At 40.4% G+C, this 27,396-nt stretch overlaps 1 protein-coding gene across 1 annotated transcript in view; it reads left to right on the top strand.

Annotated features, from left to right (window-relative positions):
• The window catches only part of LOC123621544 (basic salivary proline-rich protein 2-like), a 37,853-nt gene that overhangs the window by 6,043 nt on the left and 4,414 nt on the right, over positions 1–27,396 (top strand). Inside the window, exons 3-5 of the mRNA XM_045527702.1 lie at positions 22,481–22,502; positions 23,154–23,528; positions 25,195–25,320. Coding sequence (XP_045383658.1) covers positions 22,481–22,502; positions 23,154–23,528; positions 25,195–25,320 — 523 coding nt within the window. The remainder of the gene's footprint in view (positions 1–22,480; positions 22,503–23,153; positions 23,529–25,194; positions 25,321–27,396) is intronic.

The following is a 27,396-nucleotide window of genomic DNA, read 5'->3' as shown; positions in this document are numbered from 1 at the left end:
CTCAGCCAGTTTAATTGGACAGTTTTTATATTCTAGTAAACTTTAATCTTAATATTTTTTGGGGAGAGAACATACTTATCTTTAGAGATATCATTTAGTGTTATCTTCCAAAATTTGCAGCTGTTTAGAACCAGATACTTTGGGGAAGCTACTATGGTATGATAAATTCCTTTCTTGTTAGGTCATGTGTGACAAAGGGAAAATTCAGCAAGTGCATAATCTGCAATCATTTGGAAGCAACAAAAACAAAAAAGAGCAGATTAACTTCAAATGCATTTAGATCATCTGGAAATTGAATTCCTGCGAATTCTTATCTTTGCATAATTTGTCTTCTTCCCTTTAATTCATGCTTATGGTATTTTGAAGCTGATGAACATATTATATTATGCAGGAGAGCATTAATAATTAAAATGTAGATGTTTCTTAGTTAAAAGAACTTACCAACCTTTCATTTCCAACTCTATCTTCTAGTTAGTGCTCCACAGAAGAGGCTCTCAATTGTCCCTTTTTAGGTATTCAACTTCAGAAACCTAGCATATACATTTCCCACCCTCAGCACAGTGTAGATGTAAATGTGAAACTAAGTGCTAAATAAGTGTGGTTATTGCATTATTATCAGGCTTGTTTCATTTATCAAACATTTTTGAGTACCTCTGTGCCAGGTACTCAACCAGGAGCTGTGACACACAGGTAAAATGTCTTTGCTGTAAGGACCGTTAACCTTTGTTTTAACATTCCCTTGCCGTGGAGGGCCCTGGGTCTGAGAGGCTAGAATTGGGCCAAGAGGATGAACCATTTATGTTATGCCAGATTGGCCAAAGGTCTTAACTAAAGGTTGGTGTAAGGAGGTATTAGAAACTCCATTAAAAAAACAGGGAATAGGTTATTAAAGCGTAAGACAGACAAAGGGCCTAGAGCCTAGACACCACAGTTTTGGATTGTCCTAGAATGAGTGGAGTTTAGTAAGCTAACACTTTCTTTGAGGCAAGAAGAAATGCTCAAGGTCAGAACTAGTGTAGGCAGCCTAAAATTAGAGGTCGAGGAAAGAGGGACAGTCCAAATATCTGTTCTCCTTTTCTTCCCAGTATCAGGCATGTATTTACTTTCTTTTTTTTTTTGAAGTCAATCTTTTTCTTTAATTGATGAACTTGAGAAATACACAAGCCTCTCACAGCCTTAATTTCTGGTCTTTGCTTTTTTTTTCTCTAACATTTTTAAAGTAGAAAAATTTCAGTCACAGAGCAGTTGAAAGAATTGTTTGTATGTTGAGTACCTAAGTACCCATCACCTAGATTCTGTAATTGATCTACTTTACCACCTGTCTGTCCCTCTTCCATTCATCAATCTTATGTTTTTCTTGTATTTCAAAGTAAGTATACTTTACACCTAGACACTTCAGCATGCCTATTACTATTTGTTTTTTAGGTGAAGTTTGTATGTAGTAAAATGTACAGATCTTATGTGTACCATTCCCTTAGTTTGGAAAGGTTCATACATCTGTGTAAGCCATATCCCTGTCTGATACAGAACGTTACCATCACCACAAAAAGTTCCTTCGTGTACCTTCCAAGTCATTGAGCTTTTTAATCGCCTGCAATCTTACTTCCACCAGTTTCTTCTGAAGCTGCTTGTTTAAAGTACCTACTTTGTTAGTACATTAGGGTGGCATTATGCTAGGAGTTTAGAGCATAAAGAAATGTACATATCCCCTGTTCTCTTTAAGCTTATAATTTAGTTTGGTGGGTTTTTTTTTGTTTGTTTCAGGAGATGAGGTCTTGCCCGGGCTGGAGTGCAGTGGCTGTTCATAGCCATGATCATAGCACACTGCAGCCTTGAACTTCTGGGCTGAAGTGGGTGCCACCATGCCCTGCTTAGTTTGGGTTTTAAGTAGGTGTGTGGAGAGAGGTAAATAAATGTTACGTGAATTCAGAGGAAGCAACTGTGACCGCCAGGGAAAGCTTTCTGGGTGTGGGCTTTGAATTGGCCCTTGCTATGGTCTGAATGTTGGTGTCCCCTCAAAATTTATATGTGGAGACTTAATCCCCAACGTGACAGTATTAAGAAGTGGGGCCTTTAGGAGATGATTATGTCATGGATGGGATTAGTGATCTTATGAAAGTGGCTTGAGGGAGCTCTTTGTCCCTTCCATCCTGTGAAGACACAGCAAGAGGGTGGCATCTATGAGGAATGGGCCCTCACCACAACACTGAACCTGCCAGTGCCTTGAGCTGGGACTTCTCAGCTTCAGAACTGTGAGCAATAAATTTCTGTTGTTTATAAATTGCACAGTGTAAGGTATTTTATTGTATTAATAACACCTGACCAGACAATTAATAGCACCTGACCAAAGAGAAGTCATTAAGAATCCAGAGAAGAGGTTTTTTTTTTTTTTTTTAAAAGGCTATATATGATTAGAAGTTTTGGTGTTAAGAGTAGCAAACAAAGTTGGGACCAGATTTTGGAGGGAGTTTGAGTCTTACTTTATACCCAATGACAGTTTTTGAGGAAGGAAATAACGTGAAGAACAGATCTTTTTGTTAAATCTTTATCCTATTAGTCATCTTCGATACTCAGTTGTGTAGAAGACCTTCATTCTTTGAGTTCTCTCTTCTCTTTGGTTCTTTGCTCATCTCTAAATTCTCAGCTTTGCTGGCAATTCTTTCTCTTCCGGATTCAGACTATCCAGAGTTGTTTTTGTTTTTTTTGAAACAAGCTCTTTTTTTGTCCCAGAGTGCAGTGACGTGATCATAGCTCACTGCTGGGCTCAAGTGATCCTCCCACCTCAACCTCCTGAGTAGCTGTGACCATAGGTTTGTACCAGTACACCTGGCTAATTTCTCTATTTTTTATAGTAATAAGGTCTCACTGTGTTGCCGAGGCTGGTCTCAAACTCCTGGCCTCAAGTGATCCTCCTGCCTCAGCCTTCTGAGTAGCTGTGACTACAGGCATGTGCCACCATGCCTGGCTAATTTTTTTCTATATATATTTTTAGTTGTCCATATAATTTCTTTTTATTTTTAGTAGAGATGGGGTCTCACTCTTGCTCAGGCTGGTCTGGAACTCCTGACCTCCAGCGATCCACCCACCTTGGCCTCCCAGAGTGCTAGGATTACAGGCGTGAGCCACCGCGCCCGGCCCCTAGAGATTTTATTTCAAGTTCAGTCATCAGGGTTATTCTCTGGAGGTTCTCTGTGCTTTCCACAAACCCCAGTCACTGTAGCCCTAGGGAATAGGTTTCTTGAGTTCAGACTGTCATCTTTGCTAGATGAAGGGCTCTATCATCATCACTCTATTTTAGCTCATTTGGGGTACTACAAAGAGGACTATCAAAATGTATCCTGAAACGAAGTCTAAAGAGGGTCTTAGAGCTTTATACTTTAAGGAATTATCTTTCATTGGACATTTTCTTTGCCTGTATTTTATTTATCATGTGATATGATAAGCTTCATAAAAAGGTAAAAAACACACGAACATTTTTACCTTGTGGAATTTCAAGGCATATTTTATTCATTTACTGAAAAAAGTACAGTACATTTTATATGCCAGGCATTCTATTAAGTGTGTTAGTTAACTTTAGTCATTTTTTTCTCTTAGCACAGTTTTGTAAACCTTATTTATATTCTTTGGCAAATGACAGTCTTTATTTAGGAATTTATTCTTTTGTCTTTTATTATATTTTAAAAACACCTTGTGTTTTCCCCCCTTTTTCACAAATATCATTAATAAAATTGGTTATGAAAGCCCAGATAAATATTAACTTCACTGGAGAGTTCACATGTTTGTTTTATTAGCTAGTTGCATATGTTTTTAAGACTGTATAGTATACTTTTACATTTAAAAATAACAGTACAAAAGATTTTAAGACTAACCTTTTTCTTTTTTCTTTTTCTTTTTTTTCCCCTTTGAGGGGCTTAAAATTTGGGTGAAAACTTAAACCATGTTAGTTTTATTTCTGAATCTAAAAACTGAATTATTTAAAATTTTCTTCCCTATTAGCCCTCTGTATTATGAGTGTTCTCAGTTACCTAAAGCATTGTTGTATATATTACTAGAAAGTCACCTTGATTGTTGAGTTTTTGTCTTGTTTTATTTTGTGAATCTTTACCATATCTATCTTGTTTGAATTTTAATTCTCTTATTTTAAAATACAGAGAACAAACAATTATAAATCTGTTCTTAAGAATTATTCCTTTATTAATGTTTCATGGGGTTTTCGCTTTCTACTTTTAAGGGACATAAGAAAGGGAACATACCTAATTAAAATATGTAATTAATTTTGGAGATTAAAATCTCCTTGCCAAATTATTTTTTTGACTACTTAGGTATTACAGTTTTGTTAAAGTCCTTTTTAGATGTTTTGAGTGTTTCCAAGCATAGCTTTTACTGAATCTTTCTCATGTTTGATGGCTCTGATTTAAATACCTATTACCTCTTGACTGAATTCATATAATCCAGTGGTAATTCCTGTTAAATGTCCTAAAATTTTGTACCCTTGAGTAAGTCTGTTAAGGACTGGCCTGATTGTTAACGAATTTTTGTTTCCTGTAGAATCAAGAATGCTCTCTTATCTTTAGATGTTCAGTCAAAATTGGTTAGAATTAAATTTGAATAACCCTGTGTTTATATTGCTTGTTTGGTATTCTTGGAGAGTGCAGTTTGAAATGAATTTGATTAGTCCATTTTCTTCCTCCTCCAAATTGATAGCTTAGGAGAAGTTAGGGAAAAATAAATTTTCCTTCCCAGTTTGGGGAAAATGAGCATAACTTCCCACCTTTCCATTTGTAAAAGTTGTTAGCCTGCTTGTTTTGTTAAAGTAACAGTGACATAACTTTTTTTTTTTTTTTTTTAGAGACAGGGTCTCTCTTTGTTGCCCAGGCTGGAGTGCTTTGGTATTATCATAGCTCACTGCAGCCTGGAACTCCTGGGCTCAAGTGATCCTCCTGTCTTAGCTTCCTCAGTAGCGAGGAGGCTAGGTGCCTGCCACCAACCCTGGATAATTAAAAAACTGTTTTTTGTAGAGACAAGGGTCTTTGCTATGTTAACCAGGCTGGTCTTGAACTCCTATCCTCGAGCAGTCCTCCCACCTGGGCCTCCCAAAGTGCTGGGATTACAGGAGTGAGGCAATATACCTGGCCAGTGATATCATTCTTAAAGATTCAACATGAATTCAATTTAATGTTCTTGACAGACTCAAACTTAGTTTTTTTATCCTTTAGAAGAAAACCATGTCAAGCCTTCATTAATGAATCTCGGTGTACTCAGTTTTTTAAAGAAATTTGCCATTTGTATTGTATGGCTGTGGCGTAGACATATTATTCAAAGAAGTAAAGCTTAATTTTATTTCCCTCTGCATTATTTTTCTAAACTATTCAGTTCACTCACCAAGTGTTAATTGTGTGTTTACTTTGAGCCTTCTACATTTGAGTGTCCCTTTACTGAAGTTCTACTTTCTAGAATAATATAATGAAGTGTATTGGAAAGTATAGTCTTTATCCTCAGGAGCTTTTACTTTGAAAGGGTTAATGATTATTGTCTATGCCTACATGTGTTTCAGAGGCCCCAAATGAAATTTCCATACTAGTTACTAAGAATTTTTAAAGGATTAGTGATTTTGTTTGTATTCCTCCAACCGTGTTAGAAACGATTTGAAGTTTGTACTGCTTGTTGAGTATCCCCTATCCAACATGCTTGGGACTAGCACTATTTCTGATTTTGGATTTTTTTTTTAGAGTTTGGAATATTTGCTTATAGGTAATGGGATATCTTGGTGATGGGACCCAAGTCTAATACAAAATACACTTAAGTTTCGTGTATACCTTCTACACATAGCCTGAAGGTAATTTAATACAATATTTTAATTTTGGGCATGAAGCAAAGCACATACAGTGAACTATCAGAAAGCAAAGGTGTCACCATCTCAGCCATGTGGGTAATCTGTGGTTGTTTGGCATTGACTCTGAATTTATATGCTACTGATAAGCAGTCATTTTCATATACTTATTCACACATAAATACCTAACAGTACAAAAAATGACATACCGTTAATACATTGGAAAAATAATGTCTTCAGGATAACTGAGCAGCACAGTAGCATCACCAGAATACCTGTGTCAGCTGTTAAACAACAGCAGAAACAAAGAATGGTGAGCTCCCTGTGATGCTATGTTCCAATTAAAAGGTTACTATACCTTGTATTTTATTTTTTTATGTGGGAAGGAACGTCAGAAGTGCTTGAGGGTCCAGGAAGTGGGTCCCGTAGCATGAGGAAACATTCTGCTTGATAGCTTTTTAAAATGTTTCCTCTAGAGTCGTCATGGTCACCATTAACAATGATTTTTGTTTTAGCAGTCTCTCTTTGATTTTATAAATTGACATGATTTCTTGTTTGTTATGAATGCGTGCTGCTCTAGTTGTTCAATAAGCCTTTCACACATTTTGACCATGTTGTCTACAGGCACCTATGTGGTATGATATGTATATATATTGGTTTTCATCCACAATTCCTGGCTCATAACTCCCATAGTCCTTGTTACAGTCATTTGTTATGATCTTGGTTGCCTTGGGCCTCAGGAAACCTCTGGCTTCCCCCACCTTTTCGATTGTGGGTCATAAGAGTCCCATTCCAGAGAGAGTCCCACCTCATACCCTGAAGGCTAATCACATTTCAGCATGGTTTTCCATAAAAACCTAAGAGGTCTGGGTTCAGTGAGTGTCCACCTGAACGTGTGGAGGTACCTGGAGGGTGGTGCGCCCAAGGGAAGGTATGGAAGCCCCTCCACACCCCTTCCCCCATGCCTCGCTCTATTCATCTCTTCCTCTGTATCCTTTATACTAGGTCATTAAATATGAAATGTCTGATTTTGAATCAAAAGTTTATTATATCTCAAACAAGAAGCAGTACAATTAATCAAAGTATGTGCCTAAACTATGGGCACAATTTTGCCATCTTAACAGTAGCTTGTTTATGCCAATAGCAAAGAAGTCTGGAGAGCAAGTGGTAATGAAATCGTGAAAGATGTTTTCCACAGCATGTCGTAAATTGATTATTTTTCCTTGCAAGAAAGGGGTCCAAACCCTATAAGAAGTGGTAGTCATTTGGTGCAAGGTCTGGTCAATCGGGTGGACGACAGAGTTTCCAAGTCTAACTTCTGTAGTTTGAGCAGCGTCATGTGTGCGACATGTGGTTAAGTGTTGTCTTCCAGAAGTATCGGCCTGTCTCTGTTGACCAATCTCGGCTGCTTAATGGCGAGCACCCTCATCCTTTCATCCAACTGGCTGCAGTAGATATCCGCTGTAATCGATTGACCAGGTTTCATGAAGCTGTGGTGAATAATACCAGTGCTGGACCACCAAACAGATGCCATTAGCTGTTTTTGATGAATATTTGGTTTTGGACTGTGTTCCTTCACTTCATCTTTATCCAACCATTGTGTCGAACACTTGCGATTGTCAAAAAGAACCTGTTTTTCATCACATGTAACAATAGGGTGTAGAAATGGGTCCTCTTTATGTCCTGACAACAGAGAAAGGCAAGCTTCTAGATGATTTCTGGTGCTGGTTTAATTCATGCAGAACCTGTCTATACAGCTTCTTTATCTTGCTGATTTGTTTCAAATGGTCCAATATTGTTGGAATAGTAACATTGAACCTTGCTGCTGATTCGTGAGTAGGTTGAGATGGATTCACTTCCACTACAACTTTCACCTCCCCATCCACCTTGGTCTCAGGTCACTTGCGTGGCTCATTTTTCAAGATTAAAATCACCACAGCAAAACTTCTCAAACCATCAGTGTACTGTGCATGAATTAGCCATATCCTTCCCAAACACTTCATTGGTATTTTGAGCTGTCTGCACTGCATTGGTTCCACGACAGAACTCCTATTCAGTAATAACACAAATTTTTGACTTACCCAGAGTTTCACAAAAATTGCTCTAAAAAAATTTGAAAGATAATCAAAGGCAAACAGTGCTTTTGAAAAATGAGGATGTACCTTCACAATAAAAATAAGAAGTATAAAAGTGAAAGTGTTAGAGATATCAACTCTGTAATGTAGTACTTAAGGAAATATAACATTTCATACTTGGTAACCTAACATCCTTTGTAATAAACCCGCAAACCTAAGTAAGTTTTTTCTGTGAGTTTTTTTTAGCCGCTCCAGCAAATTAATCAAACCCAAAGAGAGTGTCGTGGAAACCTCAACTTGAAACTAGTTGGTGAGAGTCTCTGGAGGCCTAGACTTGGAACTTGTGTGTTAGGGGGCAGTTTTGGGGACTGAGCCCTCACCCTGTTGGATCTGACGGTATCTCCAGGTAGATAGTGTCAGAATTGAATTAGAGGACACTTAGCTGGTGTCTGCTGGTTGGTGCGCGTGGGAAAACTTGTGACTTTTGTTCACAGAAGTCATCTTCTGTCTTGATTGTGGTGGAGTTTAGAGGAATGCACAGTTTGAGGGGTTTTTCCTAAAGCACCATTTTTTCTGCAGCGTTAACAATGTCACCTTCATTTTTGTGTGCTGTTTTGACTGTGACCTGTCACATGAGGTCAAGTGTGGAATTTTCTATTTGAGGTGTCATGTCAGTGCTCAGAAAGTTTTGGATTTTGGAGCATTTTGGATTTCAGAGTTTTGGACTAGGACTGCTCCATCTGTACTGTCAGCCAGAAGGTGTAAGTGATGTCTCCTTTATGGGTTTTAAATGTATTTACCTCTTAAGAGATTGTTTTTAATTGAGATGGATCAGTTGCTGTTTGGTAGCTTCTATCTTATGATCTGGATAGTCATTTTTTGGCATTGGTGTAAGAAACAGTTTTCAAAAAGGAAAATCCAAAATTTTATGGATTTTCCAAAATTTTATGGATTTTATGAAGTAAAGGAACATTTTTTATTTTGTGCAATTTAATTATCAGTATACACAGAAAAAAGTACATGAAAATTGAATAAAATTATATACACTAATCATAGATACACAAATATAGACCAAGAGTTGGATGACTGCAAAATTAAATGGTCTAGTAAAAGTAGGTAGATTTTGAGTAACTCTTCTTACATTGTTTATGCCATGAAAAGGTAAGAGTTTATAAATGCATATTTTAAAACAGTTTTGAAAACCATCTAAGACCTAAGATCAGAAATCCTCATTTCAATTTCTAATTTAATTCGTAGACTTTCAAATGATCCTGTTTGTAACTCTTTAGAATCTGTACTCCTCTAGTAAAAGAAAGAAGCTATATATGACTTCAGTTAATCAGCAAAAAAGGCTTTTCGATCTTCTTGATTTAGCTAGCCACCTTTGTTTTCTGGAAGCAACCCATGTTATTAGTTTCTTAACTTTCTAGTATACATTCTAGTCTCCCTACTTTGTTTCTTTTAAAATGAGAGACAGGGTCTTGCTCTGCCTTCCAGGTAGCTGAACATGTGGAGATTCCTGGAGGGTGTTGCGAGCTTCCCAAGTAGCTAGGACTATAGGTGCCCACCACTACACCCAGCTAACTTTTAAAATTATTTTTCTGTAGAGACAGGGTCTCACAATGTTGCCCAGGCTGCTCTTGAACTCCTGGCCTCAAGTGATCCTCCCCCTTTGGGCTCCCACAGTGTTGGGATTACAGGTGTGAGGCACCGTGCCTGGCTGCTCTTAAAAATATATATACACACACACAGATACATATGTATATATGGTAGCATACTGTACATACTGTTAATTAAACAGTACGTTTTAAAATTCTTTACATATTGTTGTATGAAGAGAGTATTTGAGATAGAAAACCTAAAAGCACAATGACTTAAACAAAAAAGTGTTTTTGTCTTATGAAAGTTCAGATGGGTGGTCTAGGGCTCATATAGCACTCATGGTGTTGTTCCTTTTCTCTTACTCTCTTTAAACTGAGGCATAAGAAGACAGTAAAGTGCACAGATACGTACGGTCCAGTGAGTTCTGGCAGTTGTATGTGTCTGTATAACAAATGGTCAAGATAGAGAGCCATGCAACCCACCCTCATCCCCCAAACCATCACATTTCTGATTGTCTGGGCTTTTCCTGCACTGTTACTGCTCTGTGTGTGTTGCCTGTGTCCACACTGACCCAGCTGGGTCTCCAGCTATTGCAGCGCATTCTTAGTGGCGGGATGCAAGAAGGAGCAGAGGTTACATGTAGCCTTTTTAAAGGGAGGTTTCTAGAAGCTGCCAGTTCACAGCACTTTGAATTATGTTTCATTTGCTAGAATTTAGTGTTACAGTCACATCTGAATGCAAGGGGAGTTAGGAAATGTAGTTTCACTGTCTTTTTTCTATTAGAAACAATGCTGCAGTGAATAACCTTGTTCATATGTTCTTTTTGTGCAGTAAATTCTTAGAAGTGGAACTCCTGGGTCAGAGTATTTGCAGTTGGACAGCACAACGATTTTTTCACATCCTTGCTGCCACAGTTTTTATATTTGCTAATCTCATAGGGTAGTGCTTGATTTGCCTGATAGGACATTTGTGTAGAGAGAGAAAGTACTTCTATCTTAAGGTACCGACGATGCCTTGAAAACCAGATGACACAGGTAGCTAACGTAATGCTAAGTCAGGTGAAGCATGTTTTCATTGTATTTAGTCCAATCCTCAGGGGAGACTGATGGTTAAGGTTAGAAGAGAAACCCTTTTACTCATAAATACTTCACAGTAAACTGACAGCAAGACAAGGGAGTAATGTGTTTTTCAGGAATTACCTTAAGTAAAAAGTAAGTTAGAGTATAAGGTTAATGTAGCATTAATATTTTTTATTCTGTTTTCTCTCACATTCCTTAACATGTAGAAATGTGTTTTCAATTAATCTTAGAGTATCCTTTAACCTAATGGGGAAAAAGAAAGTAATCAATACTGTTTTTTCGGAGGTGGAGGGGAAGGTCTCACTCTGTTGCCCAGGCTGAACTATACTGTCATAATCATAGCTCACTGTAACCTCGAACTCCTGGAGTCCAGTGATTCTTCTGCCTCAGCCTCCTGAGTAGCTGGGACTACAGGCATGAGCTCCCACGCCTGGCTAATTTTTAAGGTTTTTGTAGAGACAGAGTTCTGCTATGTTGCCCAGGCTGGTCTTGAATGCCTGGCCTTACAGGATCCTTCTACCTCAGCCTGCCAGAGTGCTGCAATTACAGGCTGGGCCAATGTGCCCTGCTGTACTTTTGAAATTGTCATTTCTTTAGGTAAAGAAACTTAAGAAGAGCCAGATAGCTATGCTCTAAAGATAGAGATTTTGAGATACTTTCAGTATGGTATCATCCCCCTTATTTAGAGATGAAATTTGTGTAAATCTGAGCTATTTTTTTTAAAAAAGCAGTGAAAGCTCAATAAGCCAAAGAGCAGGAAAAAAGTATTCCTTATACATATTAAATAGGCTTTGTAGTCAACCTCAGGCCCTTTCCTGAGGTCTTTATGGCTTAGAATAGAAACTGGTGCCTCTCATGTTCTTTTCTGTGTCCTTAGTACTGAGGGTGTTAGCTAGTACATGGTTGTTGTCCAGTAAACGTTTGTTGAATGAATGATTTTTTTTTTTTTTTTTTGGTTAGCACAGATATTTTTGGGTGGGGGGAGAAGGATACATTGTTAAGAAACTAACAGCAATGGCTGACGTTTTTGCTTATTTGTTAGGTAGTGGTGGTGGTGTTAATCAGCTAGGCCTATGCTTGCCTTAGGATTTCCGTTGGCTGTGTCCTGTGCACACCTACCTTCTTCACCTCCTTGGAATCTTTTCTCATATATCACCTTCTTAAGGAAGTATACTGACCACCCTAGTTACAACTGTACTTTCTCTGCACTTCCAACCTCTCTCCCCAAGTCTGTTTTTTCCCCTTGGCAGTACCTTCTTGAAACATATTGTATTTTAATATATAATGTACTTATTATGACTATGATTTATTGTCTCACTACCAGAATGTTAATTCCTTGAGGGTTTTGTCATTTGTTCACTCTATTCCATGCCTAAAAAATGCTGAGAAAACATTTGTTGTGCGAATGAAGATAGGAAAGACTGTAACATGAGAAATTTAGCTATGAAATAGTTTACATTTTAATTGTATTTAAAAGTGCTATTTCTATTATTTTAAAAATAATTGAAAAATTAAAAAATTTTTGCTTTTGGAACCCATTGTGTTCCACAGTGCTACCAAGGCAAACAAACCTGTGCTAAGTGTAAGGACTGCATATTCAGTGGGTGGAAAAGGGACTGAGTTTTGGCTTGCTCACATACATCATCTGTCTTCAAGCCTCTGGCATCTTTTTGGTGAAATTGTATCTTGTAGCTTTCAGTGGTGGTGTAGTTAATGGGAAAGAGAATACAGATGGTCCTTGATGTAAGTCCTAGCAGACCCATCATACGTTGAAAAATTGTAAGTTAAAAATGCGTTTAATACCCTTAACGTACCGAACATCATAGTGTAGCCTAGCCTACCTTAAAGGTTCTCAGAACACTTACATTAGCCTACAGTTGGGCAAAATCTTCTAACACAGAGCCTATTTTATAATACAGTATTGAATATCTTATGTAATGTATTGGATACTGTACTAAAAGTGAAAACAGATCAAAATTTGAAGTATGGTTTCTACTGAATGTTTCACTTTTGCACCCTGGTAAAGTTGAAAAATCTTAAGTTGAGCCATCGTAAGGGACCTTCTGTGATTAAAAAAAACCTCACTGTAGGTTTGAGTATGTCCCACAGTGTGCAGATGGAACATGTCTTTCCTATTGAAGGTAGCTTTCCACAAGGGGAGGTGTGACAATATTAATAGTGAGCTTTCTTTCTTTGTTAATGTGGACTAGGCCTTATGCTAAACACTTTATGTATATTGTCTTTACTTATTTTATAAGATTTTTTATTTTATAAAAGATGATTTTAATCTTTCTAACAAGTCTATGCGGTAAGTATTCTTGCCCCTTTTTTCTCTTGGAAAACCGAGTCTCACATTAAGCACCTTGCCTAGCTCTGGTAAGTGTTGGAGCTGGAATTCAGACTGAGGCAGTCTGACCTACAGAGGAACTTGACTACACAAAACACTTCCCTGGTGAAGAATGCTTAGAAGCAAAAAAGAAAATGGGAACAGCTTAGTGGAATACTAATGTCACAAAGACCTTTATGTTTTATTTGCTGTATGTTAACTAGGTGATTGAAGTAGTAATGTTATGTTAAAGTTAACCAATGCTAATTTAAATAAAGTAAGTATATTTTCAGTAAAGCCAGAGCTAGCTCCTAATTAGCTCTTCTACTACTTAGACTTAGCTTAGTTCAGGAATGATTTAGCTTATCACAGCAGAAGAATTTGTATGGCCTTCGTTTATCTTCCCTAAAAATTAGATTTAGCAGGAGGGCAAAAGTTGTAACTGTCTAGCTGGATAGGAAGTATAATCTAGTGGCAGAGTAGAGAGAGGAGGACAGTGGATAGGTTTTGCTATTCCAGATTTTTAAAAGAAAACTTCCCCTTAATTTATATAGAATTGTACTAATGGAAACAGTCTTCCTCTGCCTACCATAGAAAATAATTTTTAATTTAAAATTTTGATTAGAATATTCTGATTCTTAAGTGCAAATTACTTTTTGAACCTTCATTAGCAATTTCTCTCTTTTTTTCTTGTGATAGGGTATATTTTATTCTCCCTGCTATAAAAATATTTCTGTTCTGTTCTAAGGAGCCTCAGATTATACCTGGTTATCTCCAGTATCATCAATTAATTTTAATTTCAGTTTTAAAACAGTGGTGGTTTAGGGGGATAAGTTAGAATCTACAGTTACAGAAATTATGTGTAAGGATATGTATTTATATGCTGAAGCCAGTAACGTGTTCTGTGTAGGAGAGGGTGTAGGATCCTACTGTGTAGACAGCTAGTAGATGATTTTATATCAAAGTCTTAAAAGCGAGACATGAGGTACTTTTTTTGAGATCTATTGAGACTGTTTTGTGGCTTGAGATGATTATTGGTGAGAAAGTCATTCCCTTCTAGAACTGTGATGAGAACAGCATATTTAAGTACTTTTCTTGGTGCTTTCACCCAGTTTTAGTGGATGAAAATACTGGAAAAAGGTTTTTCTTATACATCCTTCCCTCCACCCCCAAGTAGCCAGTAAAGCCTTCTTTCTCAAATGCATGTTATTGGTGGGGAAAAAATACAATACAGTGGGTTCAGAAGCACTTGTGAAAGTGGTAGTCCCCTCGCCTCACCCCCCTCACCTCAGTTTTCTCTCTAGGGGAACCACTTCAGTTGTTTCTGTTTTTGATTCTTGTGGTGATAATCTCCCACATTAATATGCTTATACTTGAGTTTCTTTTTTCGTTTTCTTTTTTTTTGTTTTGAGACAGTGTCTTGCTCTGTTTCCTTGGGCTAGAGTGCAATGGTGTCATCATAGTTCACTGTAACCTCAAACTCCTGGCCTCAAGAGATCCTCCTGCCCTAGCCTCCCAAGCAGCTGGGACTACAGGGGTATGCCACGATGCCGGGCTACTTTTTCTGTTTTTTGTAGAGACAGGGATCTTGCTCTTGCTCAGGGCAATCTCAAACTCTGGCCTCAAGCAATCCTCCTGCCTCAGGCTCCTGAGTAGCTGGGACTACATGTGTGAGCCACCACGAGGGGATAATTTTTTGTTTCTATTTTTAGTTGACCGGCTAATTTTTTCTATTTTTAGTAGAGACAGGGGTCTCACTCTTGCTCAGACTGGTCTCGAATTCATGACCTCAAGCAATCCTGCTGCCTCAGCCTCCCAGTGTGCTAGATTGCTGGCATGAGCCACCACACTGTCTCTCTTTCTTCCTCTCTTTCAACTTGGAATTTGTTTTCAATAAACCAGGCATTTTTGCTCTGTGATTTCCCACAATCTACATTTTGCTGTTTTGTATCCCTCAGGTGTTTCACATATATCTCTGCTGCTTGTGTTTCCTGTAAATTTGTAGCTGGCTCTAGAGGATTTAGCGGGTTAGAATTGATTTTTTTTTTTTTTTAATAATGGTTTTCCCTCCCATTAGGAGGCATGGAATGTTGTCTGGTTTTGTTTCAGTTTTATGATGTTAACAGCTATTGATGATCAATGCCTAGATCTGTTAATTTAGTAATACTTGCAAAATGGTGACATTTACTTCCTCTGTTCTTTCTATTTATTTTATGAAAACCTATCAGGAAATAAAATTCAGGGCATTTAATGGTGTTAAGTGTATTTTCTTTTGAATTAGTTATTCTCTCTGTGACATCATAGCAGTGATTAATATACAATACACAATTTGGTGTTGAGTTATGTAGTATATTATATTGAATAGTTGATTACTGCAGAATGACTTCAGACCCCTAGTTCATCTAGTTAGGAGGTTTTCTTAAAGTGCTTATTGGAAGTTACTTTCTAGCTAGAAATCATAATTAGGGATTAGTATGCACTCAAATTAGTGCATACTATGTTACTTGTATAATGTTATAAATAGCTGTTTTAAAGTCTTAGCTGCTTCTGTTAAAGTTTTTAAAAACACATTCATGTGCTTAATTTTGTAAAAGTGCTTTTTAGGCTTGATTTGGTTTTGTTTTGTTTTTTTTTGAGACAGAGTCTCACTTTGTTGCCCGGGCTAGAGTGCCGTGGTGTCAGCCTAGCTCACAGCAACCTCAAACTCCTGGGCTCAAGCAATCCTTCTGCCTCAGCCTCCCCAGTAGCTGGGATTACAGGCATGTGCTACCATGCCCTGTTAATTTTTTCTATATATTTTTAGTTGTCCAGCTAATTTCTTTCTATTTTTAGTAGATATGGGGTCTTGCTCTTGCTCAGGCTGGTCTTGAACTCCTGAGCTCAAACAATCCACCTGCCTCGGCCTTCCAGGGTACTAGGATTACAGCCATGAGCCACTGCGCCTGACCCATATTTAATTTTTGAAGTTTCTCTTTACCAAAAATAAAATTTGAATGTTTCTAATGATGTCTACTTTTATTGCTAAGTTTATTTCAATTGATTGGAAAAGTTTAGATTTGGAAATGAACAAAAGGCTAAGGGATCAATGTGTATTTCTCAGGTTTGCCACGAGGGCAGAAATTCCTCTGATTTGTTTGTGCTGAAGCCCTGGGTGACACATAAAGGGAAATTAAATATTTGATAAACGAATGGATTAGTTTTAAGTAAGGTATCAAACATGAGCCATTCAAAATTGGACTCATAGCCCCAGTTCTGCTTCCTTTCACGACTTGAGGCATAAGCTTGCTAAGGAGTAGCCCATCCACGGGCCCCTTGTGCCCTCCTTTCCTCATTGCACAGTGTGGTAGGTGAGAGCGGGGGCTTTGGCTCCTGACTGCGTGCTCATCCAGGCTCCATGATACACTTGCTGTGTGATCTTTGCAAGTTCCTTAACATCACTGTGCTTTGGTTTCCTTATCTATAGTAGGAGATAAAGAGTATTCACTTAGGATTTTGTGCGTATTATAAGCTTATAACAGTGCCTGGTATGTAGTAAACAACTTAGAGGTGTTAGGGCTATTATTCTAGAATAAAAAAAAGGTATTCTGTCATCACTTATGTGTACCTTTTATCGCTAACACTACCTTGGTTTCTTTCCTTAAGCATAAAAACAATTCTTCACATTAAACAAAACCCTTGCCTTAAAACTGACACACTTGTCTTGCTGGTAGCAGTGAAAATTAAAACTAGCCCTGTCCCTTTGCAGAGTGATTGGGCAAGATAGATCCAATCATAAAAATGCTTGCATTCTAACTCAGGAATTCCATGTCTGGAAATCTTTTCTAAGGACATACCTTTAAATGTATAGGAGACTGTATCTATGCAGATGTTACATTATAATGTCCATGGTTAGAAGGAATGGTTAATAAACTCTTGTACTTACACATTGACAGGTGATGGGTTTGAAGACCATGTATAATAACATGGAAAATACTTGTGATAGGAAGTACAGTATTGTATATGCATTATGATTACAACCATGTTAAGGAATACATGCTCACGTTCAGGTATTTCCCTAGGATAGGACTTGTAAGGGCTCCTTTAATCTCCCTTCTTTCCCCCCAGAATCTGGATTTATGCAAAGCTGGTTCTAAAGGCTCAGATTTTACCCTGAAATTAGGTGTTCTATATACCTTGCTATAAGCCAGTATCTTTGATATATATGGCTTTAGGAATTCCAGGTTTAGTCAAATTCCGTGGAATGGGGTGGCTGTGGGTTTACAAAGATGAAGGTCACTCTGTGTATTCAAGGAATAGTTTTATATGAGGGATAAGCAAGTACACAAACCCCAGGAGGTACTTAGCAGGTAACATTTACAGTTTGGGCTCCTTGTTGCCTAATGATTGATTTTTCTATAATGTAGATGTCTCATATTACCTCTTGGATAAATACTGCCTGGGAGTGCTGTATTTAAATACCACTGTGAATTCTAAGATGGAAGCTGTGAGCAACGAGTTCTTGAAAACCATGCGTGTGTTTCCAAAGCCCATTCTGTGTATTGTTCAGTGTCTCTTAACAGACAGCAAAGGATTTTTCCATGGTGCACCTCCAACCACCCAACCCTCCTGAGGCAAAATTCAGAGGTTCCATGAAATGGCTTTAGAAAATATTCCTTAAAAAGGAAAAATAGGTGCCTGGGCAACAGAGCTAGACCCCATCTCTAAAACCTAAAAAATAAAAGCTGGGCTGTGTACCATGAGCTTGTAGTCCCAGCTACTCAGGAGGCTGAGTCGGGAGGATCTCTTGAGCCCAGGAGTTTGAGGCTGTTGTGAGCTATGATCGTGCCATGGCACACCAGCCTGGGAGACGGAGCAGACCTTGTGTCTTGAAAAGAAAAAAATCGGTGAACTCCCTCCCTGAGAAAGTCATTACCCCAATATTTTGGAGCTTAGTTTGAGAAATACTATCTTTTCTGACCTATATTTTTATTGTTGTTGTTGTTGTTTGTTTGTTTGTTTTTAAGGCACTCTGTGGGAGTTAGGTGCGTCCTTTCCGTCAGTGTTCAGAGGCATATTGGGGGGTGGGGGGCGGGGAGAGTCCTGTGCCTCTCCCTGTATTCACACCCTCCTGGTCTTGGCACTTTTTCCAGTTCAATAGCCATGGAAGCAGCTTTTACGTACCTTTACGTTGGTGTGACATATGTGATATGGCATGTCTGTTTTTATACATCATAGTTCTTTAAGTTTTATGTGGCACTTAAAAATTTACCTAGTTTGAAAGAGAAAGCCATTTGAATAGATGCTGTCAGAGTAATTTTATTTGTGCCATAATCGAACCTAGGTGTTTGATACGCCTTCTTTCGTAGTGCGGAAAATTATGGATCCAGGAGCCTCAGTTTTCTACCTAGTTGTAATCTTAATTTTACCACTACCTACCTGTGGAGCTTTAAAAGTCATTTTAGTTCTCCTTCATTTGCAAAAACAAGGATTTCATTATATATGGACTCAGTACTTTGCTGAAGTTCCTAATCATTTGTATAATATGCCGGTGAAGAAATCTATCATAAGATGGTCTCTGGAAGCTTTTAGAGTTTTTAAGAAGCAAATGGTGCATTTACTTACTGTGTACATTTTTCCTCTGAAGGTATAATGGGAAGGTTCCTTCATGTACTATTCTATTTTTATTCCTCTGATTTTTATAAGCAAAGAATGGCTCTTATGCTAGTAAATGACTCCTTTTTGGAATTAGTATTCCTGCCCTTAACTGAAGCAGGGAAGAAACAGGAAATCCCTTATCTTCTAACCTGTTTTGATAGGCAAGGCTGAAGACTAACAAGTAAGAAAACAGGCAGCTGAATCAATTGGCCTGAGGCTATTTCTGTCTTGCAGACACTCAAGCCCAACATCTCTTAAACTGAGCAGCTCTGCCTCTCCTGCTCTAAATATGCTCAGCCACCTTTGTGATTCCTCACTGGGAGGTGTCACTCTTCACACAGTTGCTGACCCATAAGATGAGGACCCATCCTTGACTCCTCTCTCTCATCCTCCATTTTTTTACTCACTAGTTAGAATGTTGTTTGTTTTTCTTATTACTCCACTTACTTGTCATCTCTCCACTCCTAGTGCCTTAGTTCAGACTCTATTTCTCAGCTACCGGAGTTTCCCCAAACCATCATCTACTTTGGAATCTCCAAGGACTTCCAGGCTTAACCTAGAAAATCAGAGTGTCTCTGACCTGCTCCTACACCCTCAAGTCTGAGTGTGGTGCTGGTGGCCCTCTCTCCCCACTTCATCCACACTTCTTCCCTCTGTCGTCTCCCACGCTCCCATGGTCTCTCCCAGCACCCTCTGCTATGCTTACAAGTATTTCATTCTGCTGTCATTGCCTATTTACTTTTCTGTCTCCTTAAAGGCAGCAGCTATGTTTTTTTCATAATTGCATCAGTGGTATCCAGCCCAGAGTGCTTAGTAAACTTATGATGATAAATGGGTAGAAGGAAATGCACATTTTTAGGGCAGAGGTTGTTAGGAAAAAAATTGAGGCTGTTATATTAGTTTTGCGGTCCTGGCTGCCTTAAAAAATCTTACTGATATGATTGGACTTCCCTACCTGGTCTTGTGGTCATGGTTCTGTGAGTAAGTCTTCCAACTGTGAAGTATGATAGGGTAAAGCTGATAGGTTGGCTGGAGTGGGCTCCAGCACCTCGCACTGACAGAAGGTAGGCTTTCCTGCAGCTAACAACAGTGTAGCAGAGATGACTGGGACAATTGTGCTAGGGATGCAGAGGAGGGCACAGTTTAGTGACCTGGTGATTGGATGTGGGGGTGAGGGAGGAGGAATCTAAGTGACTCAAGTTTCTGGCTTGATGGACTAGGTGCTTGAGGGTATCAACTAGTATTGTTGATTTTGAGATTCTTTTTGACATCCGGGTGAGTATGTCCAGTAGGCAATGGATATGACGTTTGGGAGAGCACACCTGTGGATAGGTGGGAGAGTTAAAACTGCAAGAGATCACTTAGACATATACTTTAAGTGGAGCAGTGGTCTAGAAAAGGAACCTGGAAGAATACCGATCTTTAAGGGCTGGGAAAGAAGAGAAAAGAGCTGGGAAGGCTGTGCAAAGAAACTGAGGAGTAGGAATTGAAGAGGGAATTAGCCATGAAAAGGCCATCAACTTTATTGTGCTTTAAGGAGAGAATAACAAGTAAGAAAATGGGTCTGTTTTTTCCCCCTTAGAATAGGTACTTGAGTGTGGACTTTCTGCCTGGTTTTTGGTCGAGCATTACTGCCTTACTCCTGTTAGTAGCCTATTAATAGTACCCCAGCCCAAATCCAGAGCCCCACTGACACTCTTACATTGATTTGATCTAACATATGACCTGTAAAGTCCCTTCAAACTCCAATCTAAATTTACAAGAGATTCTGAGCCCAATCCCAGAATTCTGATTCAGTGCACCCAGGGATCTTAACAGGGGCCCTTCTGAGATTCTAAGATGTGTAGGTGCTAATAAACTTCCATTTTATTTCATTGCAAGCGAGCAGGGCTTCATTATAGCAAACTCTCAAACACTAATTGTGATGAAGAGGATGGCAACCATGGAAACCTAGCTGGAGCTTTACCCATGCCTGTCTTTGTGTGGGGAGTTTGTTGGGGATGAGGAAAGTGCCACCACCTGGTGTGATCTGTTGGAGATTTACAGTTTTAATTTCATGGATTTTTGCAGCAGATGTCCCTGGTTCTCTGCATCATGTCCTCAGTCTACCACTGATTTCAACCAGAACTCATGATTTTTGGGCTGGACGCGAGGGCTAACACCTGTAGTCCTAGCACTCTGGGAGGCCAAGGCAGGAGGATTGCTTGAGCTCAGGAGTTCAAGAGCTGCCTGAGCAAGAGGAAGACTCTGTCTCTACTAAAAATAGACAAATTAGCCAGGTGTGGTGGTTCACACCTGTAGTCCCAGCTACTTAGGAGGCTGAGGCAGGAGGATCACTCCAGCACAGGAGTTTGAGGTTGCTATGAGCTAGGCTAATGCCATGACACTGTAGCCCAGGCAACAGAGCAGAGCAAGACTCTGTCTGAAAGAAAAGAAAGAAAGAGGAGAAATGCCCTTTGGAGCATTTTGGATTTTCAGATTTAAGAATGCTTAACTAGGTATATGCCGATATACCAAAATCTAAAAAAAAATTTAAAAAAAAACTGAGATCCAAAACGCTTCTGGTCCCAAGCATTTCAAATAAGTGATGTTAAAGCCATAGAAAATACCCAGTGTGTGTAAATGAAGCACAGAGTAAGTCCTAGGAGTAGCTCTGCCTGTTTGAGTTTTTACGAAATTTAATATTTTGCATTTTTGGAATCTGTCAAGTAGTTGATATTTAATGGACTGCTTGGGGGGAAGCCATTGTTTAAAATGATTGAGTAAATGTCACAAGTGGGCAAATCAAGGAGAAAGAGATTCTGATTGTTTCAAGGTCCAGGTAATTTTGGCCATAGCACAGGTGATCCTGAGCGTAGGAAGAAGTCACCCTGGCTGCAGAAGCCAGAAGCTGCCCTCCTCCCCTCACCACAGGAGCCCCTGCAGCCGCTGTAGAGCCTCTTGTGCTTTTGGAGACTTGGCACTGCGGAAGGAGCGAGAGAAAGCAGGATTGATGTCTCAAGACCACCCCTGTGGCACTGGGCAAGGCAAACCCCAAAATATCTTCTTCCATGTTGCCTGCCTTTTTTTTTTCTTTAACCTTAGTTTCCAAAGATTTTATTTGGAATACAGAGTATCTTAAAAAAAAAAAAAAAAAAGCATTTCCAAATCTCACCTGTCCTTGAAAGCTTAGCTCCAACACCACCTTCCCTTCCCCTCTTAGAAGTAAGCTCTCCGGGTTTAAACTCCATGGCACACAGTCTGGCTCACAGCATCGATGACTTGTTATTTCCATGAATGCCTGTCATCTGCCCTGCTGGACTGTGGGCCTTTTGACCATACAGATCTATTTATCTGTACACCCAAACCGGAACCCACAGAGTGCCTGGCCCAGAGAAGGCGTAACTGTGCGTAGATGAAGGAATAAACAATGGAGCAGTAGCTGTGTCTGGAGGTCATTGCCTTTCCTATCTCAGTAGGGGTCAGTCAACACTGCTTTCCTTCAAAAACCCAGAGTGGGGCTGTTAGTGGGAACAGAGGGGAGGTGGGCAGTACTAACACACCGAACCCTTTGTAAGGGTGGCGGAAGGAGTACAGGAAGGTGGGTGACGGAGAGCCAAAGGTAAACCGTGATTGCATTTGTTACCTAGGAAGGGGGCAGAACATTTTCGTCCTCCTCCTCCTCCGTCATGCATTGTATGGCCTCTTACTCTCAGGATTCAGAACACAGGCTGGTGTGATCAAAGTGGAAATTATGAGTTAAATAGAGTTCGGTAACCTAGCCAGAAAGCATCCCCACCCCTTGGTGAGATGTTTTTATGGTTCCACACTATTGACTTAGGCATAATGCCTGTAGATTGACTAGAACTGCCCAGTGAAATAGCGGTGATGCTCAATTTAAGTTAAATCTTTCAGGATCAAAAAATAACCCCTGTCTTGTTTTTTTCCCTCTCAGGAAAATGGCAGATAGTTTTTCGGTAAGTGTTTCATGTCTGTTTTCTTACCTTCATAGACATCACACATAGGTTGAAAGGGTTGGAGAGTCTTGTTTTTACCACAGCTTTCCCTTTGCCACTGCATAGCTTCCTTTGGCCTCACTTGTCGAATGAGGGCTTGTTAGCTGGAGTCTTGTGTTTCCAGCAGCAGATTTGAGAAGGAAGCCAGGCAGAGAGAGGCCTGGGACTTACTAACAGTAACAGTTTCACCAAAAGGCCCAGAACAGAAGAGAGTAGACTCTGCTGGCAGGAGCTAAGAAATCCTCTGAGCAGCAGGAAGGGACATGCAATCTGAGCATCTTGATGTTTGTGATTGTTTTTCCCATGTTGATTAGAAAGTATGTGCTATAGGTAGAGAAGAGCTAGCTCCTGACTTGAGCAAATTACAAAAATGCATCCCCCCAATCTGAGATGATGGGAGGCAAGAATAAAGTGAAAAAGCATATGTAATCCCAAACTCTAACGTTAGTCTTCGAAACTCAAAATTATTAGTAGGTGGAATAAAGCTTACTGATATGAATTTCATATCTTTATCATACTCCTCTGCTTCTCAGAACATCTATTTCTGTTTTCCTGAAAATTGTTTTTTGTGAATGTATTCTATCCTGTAATTGCTTATGTCTTTCTTTCCAGCTTAATGATGCGTTATCTGGGTCTGGAAAGCCAAACCCTCAAGGATGGCCTGGTTCATGGGGCAACCCGCCTCCTGGGGCAGGGGGCTACCCAGGTGCCTCCTATCCTGGGGCCTACCCTGGGCAGACACCCCCAGGGGCCTATCCTGGGCAGGCGCCTCCAGGGGCTTATCCTGGGCATGGGCCTCATCCTGGGCAGGGGCCTCCTGGTGCCTACCCTGGCCCTCCACCACCTGGAGCTTATCCCGGACCACCTGCACCTGGAGGCTACCCGGGGCAACCGGGCGGGCCTGGGGCCTACCCACCTCCTGGACAGCCCAGTGCTCCCGGAGCCTACCCTGCTGCCGGCCCCTATGGCGCCCCTGCTGGACCACTGGTAAGATGGAATCATTTCATGTACTTGGTGTGCAGAGGGCTTCAGGGAGACCCATAGCTTTTAAGTAGCCCCTTAGAGCCACTTCAAGGACCAGCCGTGGGTGTATGTTGGGCCACTAGAAAAAAAATAAGTGTTTATATTGAGTTTAGTGTGTGTGCTGTTACTATAAAGAGAAGGTAATGTATCTTTTGAATGCATTGATAAAGCTGCCTTAATATAAATGAAGTTAAGATTGCAGTAGTGGGGGATAGTTTTGGTTATTCTAACACTTTGCTGAGTACATAACATGTGCCAGCAGTATGCATCTACCTGGATTATCTCATTTAATACCACTACCACTCTATAAGATATTTCCACACGAGGAAATGGGGCAATAGAGAAGTTTTTATGACTTGCTCAGAGTCATTGAGTGAACATGTGGAGGAACCAAAGTAGTCTGGTTTTCAAAAACCTTCTAAAGATAATTTGTGACCTAAGGATTCAATTTTCATGGAAATTAAAACACGTTTTGGTAAGTGAATTCTAAATGTAAAACCTAACTCTGTGGGGGATCCAGACACACCTCAGTCCCAGGTCCTTCCCTTTCAGATTTATAGACTAGTTGGGTCTTGGGTAATAGGGTTAAGAGACATGGAAAGTTTCAGGAGTTTTGCAGGGCTTTTGTGTTGAAGGAATCCGTGGGGGTATTAGTTCACAGACCAGAAGCTGCTTAGCAACAAGGGAGACATTTCAGGGATCAGGGGCGACCACAAGGCAATGCCAGTCTCAAGGCCTGCAAGCCATCGCCTGGAGCTTATGCAAGGCAGAGCTCTGCACAGAGCCCAAGGTTAAAAACCATCATTAGCCTCAAGGCTGTTCCTGTTTCACTTCTTTTTTTTTTTTTTTTTTTTGAGACAGAGTCTCGCTCTGTTGCCCAAGCTAGAGTGAGTGCTGTGACGTCAGCGTAGCTCACAGCAACCTCAAACTCCTGGGCTTAAGCGATCCTACTGCCTCAGCCTCCCGAGTAGCTGGGACTACAGGCATGCGCCACCATGCCTGGCTAATTTTTTCTATATATATTTTTAGTTGTCCAGATAATTTATTTCTATTTTTAGTAGAGACGGGGTCTCGCTGAGTCTGGTCTCGAACTCCTGACCTCGAGCGATCCACCCGCCTCGGCCTCCCAGAGGGCTAGGATTCCAGGCGTGAGCCACCGCGCCCGGCCCCTGTTTCACTTCTGAACGTGTACCTCAGTTAACGAGGAACTAGATAAAGAAATATATCTTCTCTATGTTTCTGTTTTACGCTTTACTGCTAATTGATACTTTTATCTTTAACTTATATACTCAGCCAGGTCTATTCCTAACTGTGAGAGCTTAAGAAGTTTATCTTTGAAAAATTTTGTGACTGTTTGCTCATGTAGATAGAATTAATTACGCCGTCTCTTGAAACCTTTGCGGGGAGTCTTGAAACCTAAACAAATAATCCGTGTACATAAATCTATAACCACTAACAAGTAGTTGCTGTACTAATAAAGACTGATGTGGGATTTCACTCAGTGCCTCCTAGCTCCTGGGAATGCTGGAGGACCCCTCACTTCCCCGTCACTTTAAACTACACTTTGTCTCTATTATTTCCAAATCTCTTGCGACAATCCTGCCTGGGACCTGTTTTGTTGGGAGAGTAGGTGACTTCTGGCAACTGGCGCAGCGAGCAGGGTCCTAAAGGCGGAAACGTCGACCAGAGTGAAGGAGGTTCCCATACAGCATCTCAGGAACCTGGAGAAGGCCACAAGCCGCCGTCTCCAGGAAAGGTGAGTTCATCTCTGGGGATTTCCCTCCGTCAGGGTAACAAATGGGGCAGAATCAGTCCAAGTTTACCGAGTACATTGAATCGTTGCAGGCTCTGTTACAGAGTTCTGGGGTGGTTGCCAAGCAGAAAACTTTTGAGGAACTATTTCATTTAGTTTCCAAACACTGCTATTGGTTTCCCCCTCTGGGTATGCTTAAGCCGTGGCAGTGGCGGCAGGTCATCTAAGTGCTGCCACGTGCACACCATAGAGGGGAGAGGGTCCCTCTTTCTGTGTGGCAACTTTGCTCCTTAATTACTCAAACTCTGCAACCGTTCCAATGGGACTTGGACTCTGATAATGAGACGGCTCACTCCTGTCCTAAAATAAAGACAGTGACAGATCCGGAGCTTGGCTTTCATACAGAAGAGGAGATTATGTACCATCTTCCGAAGGAATCAGGCAAGGATGAGAAAAAGCCGCTAAATTTGGCTAGTGGTTCTTAATATGGATCCATGGAGAGGATGAAGGAGAGGAAACATTCTGAAGATGCATTTCCACTTCCCCCTCCCTTTGCTCCTTATGAGACTGAAAAAAGGAACAGAGAGCATCAGATAGAGACTTCCCTCCCTCCAGCTGTGGAGCTTAGCTGCACTGCTTTCTTATGCTGAGTTTTCCCTGAAACATTATCCTCCCCTATTATAAAAGGCTTTAAACAGGCAGCATTCAGGGAGACCTGGAAACTTGTCTTTTCCTGGTTACTATAGTACAGCCAGATTTGGATTCTGATGATAAGGCAGGCCAGCGTGGGTACCTCTAAGCCCACGCTATGTTCATGATCATATTCCATTTAAAACGCTCAAAGAACTGAAGCAACACTCTGTTTCATATGGTACCAACTCTCCTTACACGAAGGGCTTGCTTTAGGGATTGGCTCAAGTGGAACAATTAATTCCTTGGGATTGGGGAAATGCTTGCTTGAACAGTTTTCTCTCCATCTGAATTTCTTCAGTTCACCACCTGGTGGGCTGACAAAGCTCGTCAGCAAGCGTGGCTGAACCACTCCCAAGATGCGCCAACACGTATTTCGGCGGCACAAATTATGGGACAAGGAAAATGGTTTTGCATAGATGCTCAGTTAAAATATTATGATCAGGCTGTTGCTCAAGTCTGACAATGCTGTCTTAGATTGTGGGAGAAGATAACCCCACCTGGACAAACTGTGCCTTCTTGTGTAAATGTTAAACAAACTGCTAATGAACCTTATGTGGATTTTATTAGTAGATTGCAGGATATTGTACAAAAAATAGTCTTCCTGATTTAGGAAACATGCTGTTACATATGCTGGCTTTTGAGAACGTGAATTCTGAGCCTCTGCGGCTTTTGTGCCTTTTAAAGTCCGGTAACGCTCCTTTAGAGGAATATATAAAAGCCTGTCGGGACTTCGGGTCAGACACCTATAAAATGCAACTATTGGCTATCCGGAGGAAGGGCCACTGGAGGACAGAAAACAGCCTCTAAATATTTTAACTGTGGCCGGAAAGGTCATTTGAAAAAAGATTGTAAGCAACCCCCAAGAACAACTAATAATGGTCAGCTGGCCAGTCCTGCTCCTGGACTGTGTCTTCGCTGTGTTAAAGGATATCATTGGACTAACGGGTGCCGTTCTAAATTTCATGCTGACGGCCACCCCCTTCCAGACCAGGGAAACGGGGGATGGGTCCCTGCTCAGCAGGGAGTGGGAGGAAGAAAAACAATACGGGAAACAGTCTTGTCCAGCAGTTCCTGACCTGGCAGCCACAGAGTCAGGAAAACAATGTGGCGATGGACAGCCCCGGCCAGCAGCCTCCACAAAAGTTTAAAACCTGGACTGTCCAGAATTAAAGGTTGCTGACTTGTCACCTGCCAGAAGTGGGAGCGTGGTCTTAGATCTGCCCTCCCGAGATACTGGTCTTCTAATACCATCTCCTGGCATATGTAAAGTACCCACACGTGTATGTGGTCCAGTTCCTCCAGCCACAGTGGGGTTATTCATCAGCCGGAGTTCTCTTAGTATGAAAGGAATTTCAGTGCCTTGGGTGTAATTGATTCAGACTATTC

The sequence above is a fragment of the Lemur catta genome, chromosome 1, assembly GCF_020740605.2.
Source record: "Lemur catta isolate mLemCat1 chromosome 1, mLemCat1.pri, whole genome shotgun sequence".
In the NCBI taxonomy this organism is placed as follows: Eukaryota; Metazoa; Chordata; class Mammalia; order Primates; family Lemuridae; genus Lemur; species Lemur catta.
This window is presented reverse-complemented; position numbering and strand designations above follow the sequence as displayed.